This window comes from Pelodiscus sinensis, chromosome 4 (genome assembly GCF_052426305.1).
Source record: "Pelodiscus sinensis isolate ZL-2025 chromosome 4, ASM5242630v1, whole genome shotgun sequence".
NCBI lineage: Eukaryota > Metazoa > Chordata > Testudines > Trionychidae > Pelodiscus > Pelodiscus sinensis.
In genome coordinates, this window is record NC_143055.1 from 55,247,360 (window position 1) to 55,264,462 (window position 17,103).

Genomic DNA, 17,103 nt, shown 5'->3' on the forward strand with positions numbered 1-17,103 from the left:
GCAGACTGATGATCAGGACTGTATGGAATGGGAAGTGGCACTTCAAGCTTGCCCAAACTGTCCCATCAAAGTGCCTTGCATCTGCAGTGGAGGCACTAATTTTTTGAATGACAAAGCCCTTCAGTGTACATGCTAAATGCTTTGCTGCCATCTCTGATGGTGGCTTTTGTAGTGTGGACTCTTGTCCGCTCACAACTGGCCTGAGAACCCCGTCTCGCTTCACGTGGCCCTCAGATTAGATTGTGCGCAAGGTGAGTGAGGAAGCTGCTCTTCTTACAAAGAATAGCTGCATTGTTAAATGGGGCGCTGAACTCCCCCAAACACAGGCACAGGATGAGGTGAGGAGGAGGCGGGGTTGGCAGGGACAGATGACAGGAGGCGACGAGGGTGAAGGGAGGGCGGAGGCTGGAAGGGCAGAAGGAGGAGGCTGGAATGGGGGGCAGGAGAGGGCTGCACGCGGAGGCGGGGACGGGGTGCAGCGGGACCAGGAGAGGGGGTTGGAATGGAGGGATTCTCGCGTGGGCCCCCCTCTCGCGAGGTTTCTGCCGGTTCCCCCCACCCCGCGCTCGCTTTGCCAGTCACTCGGGCTGAGCTGCGGCCATGGCCGCTCTGCGTAGCCTCCTGCGGTGGCGCCGGCTGGGCCCCTCGCCCTCCTCGTCCCTTCCCGGCGCGCCGGAGCTGGCCAGGGCCCTGGGGGCCGGCACGGGGCTGGGCCGGCGGGGGCAGCTGGGCTTGGCGGCGGGAGCGGCCGGGGGGACTCTCGCCTGTTACCTGGGCTACCGGCTCTACGAGTGCCGGGCCGGGCGGCAGCCGGAGCCCCCCCGGCCCCTGGGGGCAAAGGCAGCAGCCGCCGAGCGCCGACCCGCAGGAGCCGGAGGGCCGGGCCCGGCCCGGGGTCTGCTGCCCATCCCCGTAGCGGCGGCTGCCCAGGAGACGGTAGGTGCGCGCGCAGAGCCGGGAGCGGATAACGGGTCGGAGGGGGGGGGGGATGCTCTGTGACCCGACGGGGGGGCCGGGCCGCTCGTGTCCAGCAGGTGGCTGAGCAGAGGGGGCCGGTTGCCGGATGCGCAGGTACCCAGCGCTTTGGCACCTGCGTGTGGCGCGCCCCGGGGATTGTGCCCCATCGCTCTAGATAGGCGAGTCAGGGGAAGAACTTAGGGAAACAAAACTGCAGGTGTCGGAGACCTAAACCCCGCGGTGACTGAGGGAAAGGTTGGCGAGAGAAATAGTTTCCCCTCCGCCTTTTCACTTGGAATAACTTACTGCCACATTCGCCTAGTTGGGTCCATCCGCATGGAACAAATTCTGGAACTTGCCCGTCTGTTGGATCAGGCAGAAAATTAAGAGCCAAAACGGAAGTGGAAAAGATGCAGCAGCAGCAATCACTTTTCTTCCTGTACTGTGCAATAATTATTTAATAATAGATATCAAGGAGGACCTATAACATCTATGCCTCAACTTTGGAGTCACTGTCAAATGGACCAGTTACTGTTTTGTCATACTATTGAGCTAGCATTATTAGAACAGGTTTTTCATTCCATCCAATTTGATTAAAGAGTATTGTGCTAAAAATGGAACTCCAGCTGATTGAAATACAGTCTTTGCTCTGTTTGCTTATTGATGTATTTGAGGCTATTCATTTTATAATTCAGTAATATCTTTAGTTGGTAATTAGCAAGATATAACAAACTGCTGTACACATATAATTAGCACATTAGTTTGTCTTTTCTTGCAGATAAATGTGCTGTCTAACTGTACAGTAAAAGAAAATAAGTAGGGAACTGAGGCACAGACTAAATGATTTGTCCCAAGTTTCTAAGGAAACTTGCGTTAAACAGAGAAATGAAGCAGGGACTTCCAAATCAGTTGAATTATGAATTCCTGAATATTAGATGTACTGTCATATCTAGAAGTGGGACAGTGTGACACATTTAGTGAATAATGACTTAAATATTGATTATAGAATGATTTCATAGTATAAGCATTATTTTAAAAGCTCACTTTCACAAGCAGTTTTTTTTACTACTAACACTAGTGATTTGACACAGTCCCTTTCCCTAAGGATTTCCCTGCTGTATGATTTCCCTGCTTGCATCCATTATTTACATTCTACCAGTCTTTATCATCTGAACATTTTATCAGCAGTGACTTTTTATGTATCTCCAGGTGATTCATGAAAATACCTAAAACTGATCCCTTCAAAGCCCTACTAGAAACTCTGCAAACTCTGGCCCATGAAAGCTCATCACCTAATAAACCATCTTGTTAGTCTTTAAAGTGCTACATAGTCCTGTGTTTTGTTTCAGATAGACTAGACTAACACGGCTACATCTCTGTTACTATTCTTCAAACTCTAGTTTGATTATTATTTTCCCCATTGATGACTGCTTTCTAGTATTTAGCAGTTAGCTAGTTCTTAATACATACGATCTATTGATGTTGTATAGTGCTAATTTAATGTCACTTGGTACTACAAAGGTCTACTTTTACATAATTATCTTTATCAACAAAACTTGTAATCTGAAGGAAAAAATTGTTTGACAAGACCTATTGTCAGTAAAACCATATTGACTGTCAATAATTCTCTATCCATCCTTTATCTTTATTGATTGAATCCTGAGTCCGTTTTCCCATTATTTTGCCTGTGGTTAATGTCAGGCAAACCACTCTATAGTTACCTAGATATCCCACTTTCCTTTTTTGAATATTGGCACCATATTAGCAGTCTCTCAGGCTTCTTGTATTTTTCAATATTCCAAGAATTATTAAAAGTTAACATAATCAATTGGCCAGAGTTCCTCTACCAACTTCTTTAGGAATCTTGAGGGCAAGCTATCTGAGCTCCTGAATAAAAAATATTTTTACCCAGTAGATGCTATTTAATGTCTTGTTTATTAGACTAAAAAGCAGTTCATCTTCCTGTGATGAGTTTTGTCATTCTTTCCAAATATAGAATAGAAAAACTTGTTTAAACTCTCCTGCCTTTTTTGTCCCCATCTAGTAATGGGCCTATGTCATTGTTAGTTTTTGTTTGTTTTGTTCCTGATATACTTAAACAAAGTTCCTGATAAACTTAATCAAGACTATCGCTAAGGATCTCAAGAGATGGAGAATGATTGTGGAGACCCTATGCTCCATTAGGAGCCCGAAGGACTAATAGATAGATATACTTAAACAAACTTGGATTTTTTTATACTTCACCTTCACAGCTTCTAATTTATATTGTTTGCCATCTATTTCAAAAGGAACAAAAGGTTGAATATTTAATTGCTATGTTCACTTCCCTTAGTAACCACAAAGGGTTTTTTAAATAAAATTGTTCTTTTGCCATTGTGAATTCTGGCTTCTTGTAAGTTCTTAAACAATTGCCAATTTCATTCACATTTTTTGTTTAAATTCTTCATCATGTTCTTCAACTCAAGCACTAAGTATACATCTTGCATGTTGGGACTATCTTCCATTTGTCCCTAAAGAATGTAATTGGATTATGATCATTGGTTCCTAGGCAACCAGCAACTTCCAGTCTAGTGAGAAATCCATTTTTATCTATGATAATGAGGTCCAAAATAGTTCCTTCGTCTGTAACTTTTAGAAACTTGGATAATTTACTACTTTCCATATGAGACCTCCAGCATATTTCTCCCAAATTGAAATACTGTACACCATGATGGCACTTTTTTTTTTAATTTTCACATATAATAGGAGGTGTTTAAGGAGTTATTCATCATAAGTATTCTGGAAATTAAATGTAAGTGTTTTTTCCAGAGTGTTTTTAAGAGAACCAATATTGTTACTAAATTCTTATTTCAAGTACACATTTTTTAAACAAATTACTTAACCACTGATAATGGCTTTGGTTAAATTGGTTAAATTACTTTCTTCTTTGTGGATTGTAGGGAATAGTTTACCCCTACATGGATCTAAACACTTATTTTCACTATGATTTTAAGTTCTCTAGACTGGTTTTTTGATTTGCTGAAAGTGTATAAGTTCTAGAAATGAAGTGTGTCACCTAAGAGAGTCCTGATGTTGGTCCCAGAGGATTCACCTCCAAGGACCAACTGTAAAAATTCCCATTTGATCTTCATTGCTGTTACAGACCACTATTACTAGGGATATAAATATTCTAATTATGCTTTACTAAGGCATTTATAAACATCAAGACCATTGTTTTCTTTTAGCATTGGAGGGCTGTGTGTTTATAGTTACTAAAATGTTAGGGTATGCCTACACAGCAGGACTAAAGTTGAATTAAGCTGCACAACCTCAGCTATGTCAATTGCGTAGTTTAAGTTGAAATAGCTTAATTCAGCTTTTGACACTGTATACATAGCAGGAAGTCAAAGCAAGAACACTCTTCCTTCAACTTCCCTAACTTCTCATGAAATGAGGGTTATAATGAGTTGGAGTAAGAAGTCTTCCAGCTCAACGTTATTTTGAAATAAAGGCTTGTAGTGTAGATGTGCACTATGTTATTTTGGAATAACGTCAGTGTAGATGTCAGCTGCTGTGTAGACATACCCTTAGAGATGAATTCATCCTATTTAGAATCTGAAGTGAATAAGAAACATCTCTGTGTTAAGATGCCTTAGTAATATTCAGTAACTTCATTAATCTTTTCTTATGCTTCTGAGATGTGATTTATACTGTTACATTCTTATAAGTCTCTTATTAGAAAACTGCTTTTCAGTTGTCATCTGTTTCTTTAATACAGCTCTAACCCATGCTAATTTAGTGTGGCTCACTGTCTAGTGGCTGGACATACAGACTTACAAGTTGGCTACAGTCTTTAAGATAACAGAGGTGATTCTTTTAGAACAGGCAGTAGTGGCTCATGTATTTAAATGCAGATGTCCCCTAAAGGGCTCAATGGCATGGTGATGTTGAAACCTGCATGCTTCAAGTACTCTTCATTCTGCACTGGACTAATCTCTTTGCTGGATGGACACAGTAGATGTCTCTTCTGCTTAGGGAAATCACATACAGGCAGTCCCCGGGTTACGTACAAGATAGGGACTGTAGGTTTGTTCTTAAGTTGAATCTGTATGTAAGTCGGAACTGGCGTCCAGATTCAGCCGCTGCTGAAACTGATCAGGTTCAACAATGGCTGAATCTGGACGCCACTTCTGACTTACATACAGATTCAACTTAAGAACCCCAGGCATCCCCAAGTCAGCTGCTGCTGAAACTGATCAGCGGCTGATTCCAGGAAGCCCGGAGCAGGGGCTTCCTGTAGTCAGCCACTGGTCATTTTCAGCAGCTGCTGACTTGGGGACACCTGGGGCAGAGCAGCTGGGGTGCTGCTGGGTTGGTCCAGTGGCGCCCAGAGCGGCGCTACGGGACCAACCGGCAGCGCCCCAGCTGCTGTACCACAGGCGTCCGGAGCAAAGCCGCGGAGCACGGGGGCAGCGGGACAGCCCAGACGCGCCGTGGCTATCCTGCTGCCCTCGGGCTCCGCGGCTTTGCTCTGCTCTGCTCCCCGTCCCCCTGGTCTGCAGACCAGGGGGAGGGGGAGCAGAGCAGAGCAAAGCCGCGGAACATGCGGCCAGCTGACAGCCCAGACGCGTCTGGGCTGTCAGCTGGCCGCGTGCTCCGCTCTGCTCCCCCTCCCCCTGGTCTGCAGAGCAGGGGGAGGGGGAGCAGAGCAGAGCAGAGCGGCGGAACGCGCGGCCAGCTGACAGCCCAGACGCGTCTGGGCTGTCAGCTGGCCGCATGTTCCGCCGCTTTGCTTCCTCTCCCTGGTCTGCTGGAGACCAGGGAGAGGAAGTGCCCCATTCGTAACTGCGGATCCGACATAAGTCGGATCCGCGTAACTCGGGGACTGCCTGTATTCCAAGCAGATGCTCAGTGTATTTGTCTGCCTTTGCTAAACAAGTGCAAGAAGCAAGGGCAAAACTCCCACTTCTTGACGAGTCCATGGAGGTCTCATCAGACATGGAGGAAACTAGCTCCAGAATTCTTCTAGTGGACAAGTCAGTATCATTCAACATCCTCTTGAGCAGACAGGCAATGTCTAAGACTAGCATGGATAAGATGGCACCATGAAAAGATCTGGCCCTGACATCAGCCCTGGTACAAATTGACATGCCTAACACCAAAGAGGACCTCAATACATCCAGCAGTAAAATGAAGCATCTAGCCAGACTACTTCGAGCACAGTGGCAGAAGCTCATGAAGAAGCTCACTATTCTCCCATTTAAAAAAAAAGGCACTGCAAAGTCACTGGAAAGAAATTCATCAAGTCCTGTATAATGTCAATGACTTCCCTAAGATAGCAGCCTCTGTTGGCACCAGCCAGGTCTAGCAACCATGGATGACCATATGCAGAGCATCATGGTTCCAGCCTAAAACTGAGGGCTTAGAGGTGTTTGAGTGGACACATGATCTGTGATTGATGAACAATCCAAGCTACCCTTCATACACTCCTGCTCTGTACCAGAAGCCAGGGTCCTTGGCACCTGCTGAAATCATGCATATACCCTGCCAGCCCAGACAATAATGGTAAGAAACATCCAAGACACAACAGGGCACCAGCCTTCCTCTTCCTCAGCAATACATTCTGCTCCTATGACACATGAGTAAGGTTAAGATTCTTGTTACGGGAATTTTTAGCAAAAGTTGGGCCCAGGCCTGTGATCTGTCCCTGACTTTTACTTAAAATATCCTGTAGTGGGAGACAGACAGAGCGCTGCCAGAGCTTGTAGCTGCTCTAGCCCCACTGCTGCTCCTGAAGCAAGGACTGACTGCTTCTCTTCCAGCCTCAGAGGGGTTGGCATTCCCCAGCCATTGTTAGGATGGGATGAGGCTGGATGCTTGTCCTCTCTTTGGCAGGCCCAGAAAGTCATGGAATCTTTGACCTCTGTGATAGAGTGGTAGCTTTACACATGAGCAGATTTGATGAGACAGTTGAGAGCCCCGATCAAACCTAATTTGGAGAGCACAGTTTTTGGAAACTATTTCATCCTATCCCAGTGATTGTGGTCTGCCATGACATAAATCACGTAAGTGTTAGAGGTGGGTGTATATTTAATACCATTCTTTTCAACTTTAGGGAACCATCTTACAAGAGCCTCCCAAAACCAGAAGTGACTTCATTGCTTTATCCAAGATCTGTAAAACAAGTCCCAAAATAGTTCAAGTGGAGAGGCTTCTCCTAGTATTTCCTCATTCTGTAAAAGAAAGGAATCTTTGTTCAATCCTTGACCTGAGAAGACTTAATAAATTACATACCATCTTGAACCTGAGATTGTATTGTTTATCTCTAGCATTCCATCTCTCCCTCTCAAGCCTGGCTTGTGGCTCCTTTTTTTTTTTTTTTTAACAGGATGCATACTTCCATATTTCAATCCACCTTTCCCAAAGGAAGCACCTAGGATTATCAATGGGGTCTGTAACAGGGCATATCCACCCTGCACTGTTCAGGAGGGGATTAACCCAGACCGGAAGGCAGGGGAAACCGCACTCCCTTTAGCTTTCTGGGCATGCTCTGGCTGCACTAGTATAAAAGAGAGCTACTCAGCTCAGTTGAGGCTAGCGGCCAGAGAGGAAGGAGCTCAGGATGGAGCTCTTGAACAGTCCCTGCAGCAGCAGCAGCAGCCCCAGCCACCCCAGTAGCAGCAACCCCTGCAGCAGCAGCCGCAGCCACAGCTGCCCCAGGAGTAGCAGCAGCTGCAGCCACAGCAACAGCCCCAGTCAGTGAGGCCATCTGGGAGGCACAACTCGCCGAACAACACCCAGAGGACTGCACTGCACACTGAGAACAATAGGAAGGAGCCCACAGTGGAGGATTGTCCTCTGGGAGCTCAGCGTGCTTCAGTTGGAATCCCTGCTGAGCAAGTCGTGGAATCCTCCACTGCCAACACGGCCCTGGGCTGGGATGTGTAGGGATGTGTTTGGGCGGTTAATTGTGTGGACTACATGCATTCCCCCCACCTTGCTGCCTCTGTATCCGAGGCAGGAAGAGGGGGAGGCAGGAGCTGGTGCCCATGGGAAGCTGGCTTTTAATCCAGCTTCCCACGAGCAATGCCTGTGGCTCCCTGCCCCCACACACACACTGCTGTATCAGATAGAGCAGCGTTTCCCAAACTATGGGCCGCGGCCTGGGAAAAAAATACTGGGCCTCAGTGTGGCTGCTGAGAGGGGAGCAGAGCAGGGTGGGCTGGGAGGAGGTGTGTGTGTGTGTGGAGCGGGGGGGGGGGGGGAGCTGGGAAGCAGGGTTGGGGGCAACAGGGCTGTCCCGCAGAGATGGGGGGAGGCGGGCGGGCGGGCAGCAGAAGCTGGGTTGGGGATAGCGGGGCGGTTCCACGGAGATCGGGGCAGGTGGGCAGCAGAAGCAGGGTTGAAGGTAGCGGAGCTGTCCTGTGGAGATCTGGGTGGGTGGGCGGCCGGCGGAAGCAGGGTTAGGGGTAGCGGGGCTGTCCCGTGGTGATCTGGGTGGGCAGTCGGCGGAAGCAGGGTTGGAGGCAGCAGGGCTGTCTGGCGGAGATTGGGGAGGCAGGTGGCGGAACCAGGGCTGGCCAGGGGGTGGAGGGACTGGCTGAAGGAGATCAGGAGGAGGAGGATGGGAGAACCAGCTGCCAGAAGCAGGGATGGAAGGGGGCAGCGGGGCTGGTCGAGGGGATCGTCGGGGGAGCGGGGCTGACCTGGTGTGATTGGTGGAGGGCGGGGGAAACCAGCTGCCGGAAGCAGGGCTGGACAGGGGCAGCAGGGCTGGACTGGGGAGATCGGGAGGAGAAGGGGGGGGGGAGCCAGGCACATGCAGACCCTGGCAGACGAGTGAGTCCGGCCGGGGATTCCATTTTTGCCCCCCTTTCCTCCTCCCCCCCCCCACACATACCCTCCCTTGAGTAGTTGCGAACTGCCTGGCAGGCAGGTAGACACACTCAGGCAGCGTGAGCACATCTACCAGCCAGGCAGTTGGCAGCTAAGGACTGATACACCTAATTATAATAAAACTTACCTAATTAGAAAATATCAGACATTTTATATGTCTGATAATTTCTCAATTTGTTTCCTGAACAAAACCCTGAAATTCCAGACTATCAGGTACAAAACTGGATACCTGGCAACCCAACCCTTCCTTGCACCCTCCCTCCTAGTCAGATACCCTATCCCCAATCTGCCTCCTGGAGTGCCTATGCGGTGCGGGATCCCCCAAGCCCTGGCCCAGGCTGGGCAGAGAATGCAGCCGGGTGAAACACTGAACATTTATTCATTTTTCATTCTTTTTTATATGCGTTTATATTTTTGGGCTGCTAAAAACAGTACTGGAAAAAAACAGGTTCCAACTAAAGTAAAAAGTTTGGGAAACCCTGACCTAGCCAGCTTTCTATCCATCTTACAGTCCATTTATCCAATCCATATTCCCTTAACTTGCTGGCAAGAATATTGTGGGTGACTGTATCAAAAGCTTTGCTAACGCTGGCACTGGGGGCTTTGGGAGGACCAGAAACAACTTATTTGAATATTCATCATTTGCTTAATGAATGTGCAAATATGCAAATGAATGTTACCAGTCCACTAAAAGCTCGTGAATGGATTTACTGGTCCCTGTGTCAAAAAGTTTGGGGGGGGGGGAGAGAGTGTGAGTGTGAGTGTGGGCAGGAGCTGGTACACGCAGGGAACCAGCTTTTAAGAGGCAGCAGCATAAGGAGGGTGAGCTGGGGGCCGGGAGGCTGCCGCAGAGCAGCCGCTGTCTGTGGTGGGCCCAGGCTTGCCACGGACAGAGGCTGCTGTGTGGGATGCCAGCACAGCGTCTGTCTGTGGGACTTTTGGATCCCCTATGGTCAGGGTCTGCAGCTGTGGAACAGTCTCTGTCTGCGGTGGGTCCAGCCTCACCATGGACAGAGGCTGCTCAGTGGAATCTTGACACAGCCTCTGATAGAGAGGCAGCAGCGTGGGGTGGCGTGGGCCTTCCTGGAGTGGGTCCGGGCTCTCCTTCTCCCTGGGGACTATTGAATAATCATGTAGCCACTAAGTTTTGATGAGGTTACATGCTTATTCAATTAATCTGTATCTAACATCCCTAAAGTATGGTGCCCCATTCCATGGTGCTCTAGTTCCTGCTGCCTGCGGAGAGGCACAATGGTCTGGGAGGGCGGTGCGGTAAAGTGGAGCGGAGCAGGCTGATGGGATACTCCAGCTCCCACCACCCATGTGGTAAGTGGGGGGGAAGTGAACCCTGCTACCGCCATGCTGGACACCCCAAAATACTCCAAGTCCTGTTGGGAGGAAGTAAGGGGGTGTGGCAGAGCAGAGACAAGTCTTGATGCAGGGATGAAAGGGAGATGGGGAAGGGATGGGTCCTGTGGCAGGGGGTTGCCCCATTCTCCATGCCTGGGGCACGGGGAAAGGGGATGGGGGGCTGCCCCAGGCCCTGCACTTCCTTCGGGACAGCCCTGGCCAAAGGATGGTTCAGATCTCTGCAGTCAGTGACATATGAAGATGACAGAGGGCATGTTTAGAACTCTTAGGCCACCTGTCAGGGTGTGCACATGTGACACTGTCTGCCACACTTCATCTCTGGTTTTTACAGTTGTGGCTTAACAAGTATGCATATTTCCCATTCAAACATCATGTGACTAGAGGGATCATGGACCCACCTCCAGTCCTCCAAGAACTTGCTTGGTGAGCAGGCCCAGTAAATATGCAATGGGAGGAAGTGAAAGACATTCCATTTTTGGTCCTTTCCATGATTTTTATCATGGACAAATATGATATAGGCTGAATTGTCCATCGGAACCATTTGCAAATACAAGGCATATGATCTCAAGACAGTCTGAAATAGCTTATGAATATCCTATAGGTGATGGCTGTCAGAATGTTGTGAATGCCCAACACAGCTGGATACTACCTTTAAAAACAAAAATCAGTCTCAGAATGAGGCCTATGCACACCGACTGTGGGAACCATATGTGGTGTTTTGCTTGCATGATACAACATCTTGAAGAATCTATATAGTAAGTTAAAGTTCTATGAGTCCTTTTAATTGAAAGAGAAGAGGACTGTCCAATTGTGTGAGCAATGTCAGGAAATGCAAACATTAGGGTTTTCATAACATTAATATGCTTCAAATGCACTTAATGCATACCTTGTGTGGGGGAGGAGGTATGTGCAGTGGTGTGTGTGTATATATAGTATGTGTAATATAGGCAAGTTAATAATGGAAACTTAACTCTGGTTTCTACCTATAGTGTTTTAAATGTGAAGTCTTAATATTGTAACTTTGTACTAAATTATGTATTTATGTGACTCATAGAAGTTATGAATGTTTTACATGCCTTCTTTCAGAGAAGAAGAATAAAGAATAAATCTTTAGAATTCTGGGATTTTATTGAGAACTCCAGATCTCAAACCATTCTGTTCCTAGAACATCTATCTAGTTCTAAACCTTTCTTATAATCAATATTAATGATGGAATATTGGTAATGTAGACATCTAGATAGCAGAAAAGTAAAAACAGAATAATTAAACATCAGAAGTTTAATATAAAATGTTAGTGCAAATGTTACTATTTTGAAATACTTTTGATATAGCTAAGCTTTATCACAAGTATTCCCTGTAATGTTTTATTCAAACCAGTCAATCTACACAATATTTTAAATACCTTTCACTTGCAATGCTTGTAAATATTTTAACATAATATCCTTGTCACATATTTTAAGAGAGATCAGTTAACAGGAATGCTGGCTGTACTACTTCTAAGCACTGTGCTAGAAATAGAACTTTACTAAGTATCAAAACAGTTTTGTCTACTTTGGGGTTTTCCCACACTGACAATTTGATGTTTAACCTGCTGGCCACCCACAATGAAAATAAAATTTATACCGCTTTGATCTACTTGGAAGCATATTAAATAAGCCTGAAGCCAAATATAAATGAAGGACTCTGAACACAGAATTTCTTTGAAAGCCTTTTTATTTTAATGATTTGCACAGAACTTCATTGATTTCAGACTGGTTATTTTGTAAGAAGAAATTCAGTGAAATCTGTTCATTTCAAAAAATAATTGTTTAAAATATTAAACTATTATAATATAATACCTGTTTGATCACTAGTAAAAGATATTTCTTGGTGGTTTCTTTAGACGAAATCCAATGCTAGTCTTTTTTCTTTGTAAAAAGCCAAAGTAATACTTACGTGATCTGGAGCATAGCAATGTCTTTGCTTTTACATGGAGATGGCATATAATAGGGCAATTTTTTTCTTGTCTTGTGAAATAATCTACAGACCATTTATATATCGTTTGTTGATGCTTTGAGGTGCTGAAAGGAAATGCATTGTTCTGAATTTCAATAACTGATATAATTGGTTCAGGTTACCTTTCTAGAGCATTATCAGCTTGTAGGCATCAGCTTTCCTAATTTTCAAGGAGCAAATCCTTTATTTGGCATTGACCTTGTCTCTGTGGGAAAACCAGTTCTTTTTCCAGAGTGAAACTTTTGAATTTCTAAAGTAACATGAGATAAACACTTGGCAGTGAACCTGTCTTTTGTGGGGTTTATGGGAATAATAATGATGTAATGTATTATCTGAATGTCTTATTTTCATTAAAATTGAGGCATACTCTTGTAAGTAGTGCTTTCAAATATATTAACAGTTTACAGAAATTGCAGCAATTTAATTTTTTATACTATTGTGCAAAATGGGATGGCTATTTTACTGAGCCACAAGAGTATCTTCACAAGTTGACTCTCACTATAATCAGAGATACAAACATCTCAACAGCTCTCTGAGATTAAACAGCAAGGCCTGGTATACACTAGACCTGGCAGGTCAGCTTAAGTTAACATCATCGAGCTACGCAAAATGCATAGCTGGATTTGATTGACCTTAAGCCATGTACACTGTGGGAGGCTGACGAGAGCATACGCCCACAGAATGAGGAACATAGGAGACTGGCAGGGTCTGTCCTCGGTGTTCAGTTTGGGGGTCTACACTGGATCTGCTAATTCGAATAGTAGAAGATCGACCTTCATAGAGTAGACATGCCCCAGGATAGATATGAAGCTTGTGGATAAGGGAGAAGTGGTGGATGTGGTATACTTAGACTTTAGTAAGGCATTTGATACGGTCTTGCATTCTTATCAATAAACTAGGCAAATACAACTTAGATGGGGCTACTATAAGGTGGGTGCATAACTGGCTGGATAACCGTACTCAGAGAGTACGCAGTCCCCGGGTTACGTACAAGATAGGGACTATAGGTTTGTTCTTAAGTTGAATTTGTATGTAAGTCGGAACTGGCTCCAGATTCAGCTGCTGCCACTGAAACTGACCAGGGGCTGACTACAGGAAGCCGGAGGCAGAGTTGCTCTGCCCCCAGCTTCCTGGAATCAGCCTGATCAGTTTCAACAGCTGCTGAATCTGGAGCCTGGGACAGAACAGCTGGGGCGCTGCCCGGTAGGTTCCCACATGACCAACCCAGCAGCACCCCAGCTGCTCTACCCGAGGCGTCCCGCAACAAAAGCCTGGTCTGCTGGGGGGGGGGGGCGCACTAGCTGCGCCCCATCCCCCCCCAGCAGACCAGGGAGACCCGAGCAAAGCCGCACAGGCGGAGGAACCCCGCCGCCCGTGTGGCTTTGCTTCTTTGCCCCCGAGCAAAGCCGCACAGGCGGTGGGATGCTGCCTGTGCGGCTTTGCTCCTGTCTCCCTGGTCTGCTGGGGGGGGTCCAGCAAAGCCGCTGGACCCCCCAGCAGACCAGGGACACCCAAGCAAAGCCACCGCCTGGGCGGCTTTGCTCGTAAAGCCACCGCCTGGGCAGCTTTGCTCGTAAAGCCGCCCAGGCGGCGGCTTTGCTCGGGTGTCCCTAGTCTGCTGGGGGGGGTCTAGCGGCTTTGCTGGACACCCCCAGCAGACTAGGGGGACAGGAGCAAAGCCGCCCAGGCGGCGGGGGTCCCGCTGCCTGGGCGGATTTGCTCCCGGGCAAACGAGAAAAGCCGCCCAGGCAGTGGCTTTGCTCGGGTGTCCCTGGTCTGCTGGGGGGGTCCAGCGGCTTTGCTGGACCCCCCCAGCAGACCAGGGAGACCGGGAGAAGCTTTTCTCACCCCGGAGGACATGGTTGGCGACCCGCCACCCGTGAGCTCCGGGGCGAGAAAAGCCCCGTTCGTAAGTGCGGATCCGACATAAGTTGGATCCGCGTAAGTCGGGGACTGCCTGTACTTATTAATGATTCTCAATCCTGTTGGAAAGGTATAACAAGTGGGGTTCCGCAGAGGGTTGTTTTGGAACCGGCACTGTTCAATATCTTCATCAACAATTTAGATATTGGCATAGAAAGTACGCTTATTAAATTTGCAGATGATACCAAGCCGGGTGAGGTTGCAACTGCTTTCGAGGATAGGGTAATAATTCAAAATGATCTGGACAAATTGGAGAAATGGTCTGAGGTAAACAGGATGAAGTTTAATAAAGACAAATGCAAAGTGCTCCACTTAGGAAGGAACAATCAGTTTCACACATACAAAATGGGAAGCAACTGTCTAGGAAGGAGTACGGCAAAAAGGGATCTAGGGGCTATAATGGACCACAAGCTAAATATGAGTCAGCAGTGTGATGCTGTTGCAAAAAAAGCAAACGTGATTCTGGGATGCATTAACAGGTGTGTTGTGAGCAAGACACGAGAGGTCATTCTTCCGCTCTACCCTGCACTGGTTAGGCCTCAATTGGAGTATTCTGTACAGTTCTGGGCACCGCATTTCAAGAAAGATGTGGAGAAATTGGAGAGGGTCCAGAGAAGAGCAACGAGAATGATTAAAGGTCTAGAGAACATGATCTGTGGGGGAAGGCTGAAAGAATTGGGTTTGTTTAGTTTAGAAAAGAGAAGACTGAGGGGGGACATGATAGCAGTTTTCAGGTATCTAAAAGGGTGCCATGAGGAGGAGGGAGAAAACTTGTTCATCTTGGCCTCTGAGGATAGAATAAGAAGCAATGGGCTTAAACTGAAGCAAGGGAGGTTTAGACTGGACATTAGGAAAAAGTTCCTAACTGTCAGGGTGGTTAAACACTGGAATAAATTGCCCAGGGAGGTTGTGGAATCACCATCTCTGGAGATATTTAAGAGTAGGTTAGATAAATGTCTATCAGGGATGGTCTAGACAGTATTTGGTCCTGCCATGAGGGCAGGGAACTGGACTCAATGACCTCTCAAGGTCCTTTTCAGTCCTAGTATTCTATGATTCTAAGATCGACCTTCATAGGATAGACATGCCCCAGGATAGATATGAAGCCCTAAAGTGAAACTCCTCAGATTAAACAAGCCCATCGGGAACTTTAGATGATATATGGCAGTGGTCACCAACCAGTACCGTAAATTAGCGTATATAATCCGCGTCCACGTATATCCCGCACCCTTGTATTACCTGCAGTTTTTCTATCCTGTGTAAGTAAAAAAATATATATATATACTACCCGCAGATTTGCATAACTCACAGAGACTTCTACAGCAGCCCCGGGCACTTGAGCAGCAACGTGTAGAGAGCAGACCAAAGTGATGGCCATCCTGCTGTCAGCGAGCCGGCCAGCCTGCGGGAGGAGAGCCACGCTTGTGCCCAGGCCCACCTTGCACAGCTGCAGCCAAGCACCACCCACCGTCCTCCGGGCGGGGGGAACAGAGAGCACAGTGCAGATGAGCTGGAAGCTCGTCAGACCCTCTCTGCAGCTGAGCTAACCCAGTTCTAATGTGGGGACGGACAGAGCCGCTTAGGGGAACTGATGCTCCTGGAGTAAAAATCGGTTTATATAAGATGTGGACATGTATACCCCGCCGGGGGGGGGAGGGGGGCTTGTAAAAACATGTATAACCCGTGGGTTATATTTGCTAATTCACGGTAGATCAGGATCTACTGGCAGATCTTGGAGCCTCTGATAGGTAATCCTGACTGGTTTGGCTGGGAAGCTATCAAGTGCTGACACTTCAGTTGCCCCTCCACCCACTGTCATGCTGCTCCTGCCCTCTACCTTGGAGCTGCCCCTCTGGGAGCCTCCTGCTTGCAGTGCAGGGTGTGGGAGGGAAGTGAGGGGGGGCGCTGATGTCAGGTGTCCCTCCTCCCCCCATTTCTGTATCCTGTCTTCACACACAGGCAGAAGGGGATGGAGGGAGCTTAGCAATGCAAATCTGTCACTCTCACACACTGTGTGTGTGTATCTGTCTTTCTCACAAACACAAGTGGCTACGTCTACACTGGCCCCATAAAACGGAATAGTCATGCAAAGCAGGTAAGTCAGAATAGGGAAAGCCCTTTTCCGGAGAATCTCTTATTCCTACTTTCAAGGGCTTTATTCCGGAGGATCGCACCAGTCTAGACGCTTTTTTCCGGCTTTTCCCCAAGCCGGAAAAAAAGTGGCGGACATGTTTATTTAAATCCGCGGGGGATATTTAAATCCCCCGCGGATTTCTCTATTCTGACTTACCTGCTTTGCATGACTATTCCGTTTTATGGGGCCAGTGTAGACGTAGCCACTCTGTCTTTCACTCTTATCTCCCGACCTAACACATACATGGGGAGTAGTTGTTACTACTTTTACTGCTTGCAAAGTGTGGTATTTTTGGTTTTTGACTGGTCTGTGCATTTCATAATTTTCATTTCTCTCTTATGCTTAAATTTAATTATTTGAGTAGTGAGTTCTTAAATGCCTAACCTGTCGTGGCTAGAGCAATTATCCCTGTGGTAATTGCTGCCGCTGGAAGTGGCTGGCATCTCTCTGCAGCCCCTGAAAGAGGCAGATCAGGGGGTCTTCATATGCTGTCTTGCCTGCAGACACTACTCCTGAAGCTCCCATTGATCAATAACGGGGAACCGTGGCCAGTAGAAGCTGTGGGCTCAGTGCTTGTGGATGAGGGGCAGCACATGGTGCCATGGAGCTATTGCTGTACATGTCATCTGCTTTCAGGAGTGGTGCAGGGCTAGGGCCAGGGCAGAAGTAAGCCTGTCTTAACTCCACTGCTCCACCACCTGGAAGCCATCTCAGTTAAATGGTGCCCAGCCAGAGTCTGCTTCCTGAACCCCTGTCCCATTACTGAACCTCGTCCTACACCCAATCTCCTGCCCCAGACATAAGTCCCCCTGCACCCAAACTCCTTCCTGGAGCTTGCACCCTGAACC

General features: G+C 47.3%; 1 protein-coding gene across 10 annotated transcripts in view; it reads left to right on the top strand.

Moving 5' to 3' along the window:
• The first annotated feature begins 475 nt into the window (after positions 1–475).
• The window catches only part of MICU3 (mitochondrial calcium uptake 3), a 104,154-nt gene continuing 87,526 nt past the window's right edge, over positions 476–17,103 (top strand). For 4 of the 10 annotated variants that reach the window (XM_075930355.2, XM_075930357.2, XM_075930354.2 and 1 more), the window contains exon 1: positions 490–936. In XM_075930355.2, the coding sequence (XP_075786470.2) occupies positions 601–936 (336 nt within the window). In that variant the 5' untranslated portion in view covers positions 490–600. Of the gene's footprint in view, positions 937–17,103 lie in introns of all 10 variants that reach the window. The other 6 variants (XM_075930359.2, XM_075930356.2, XM_075930360.2 and 3 more) reach the window with 4 other exon arrangements.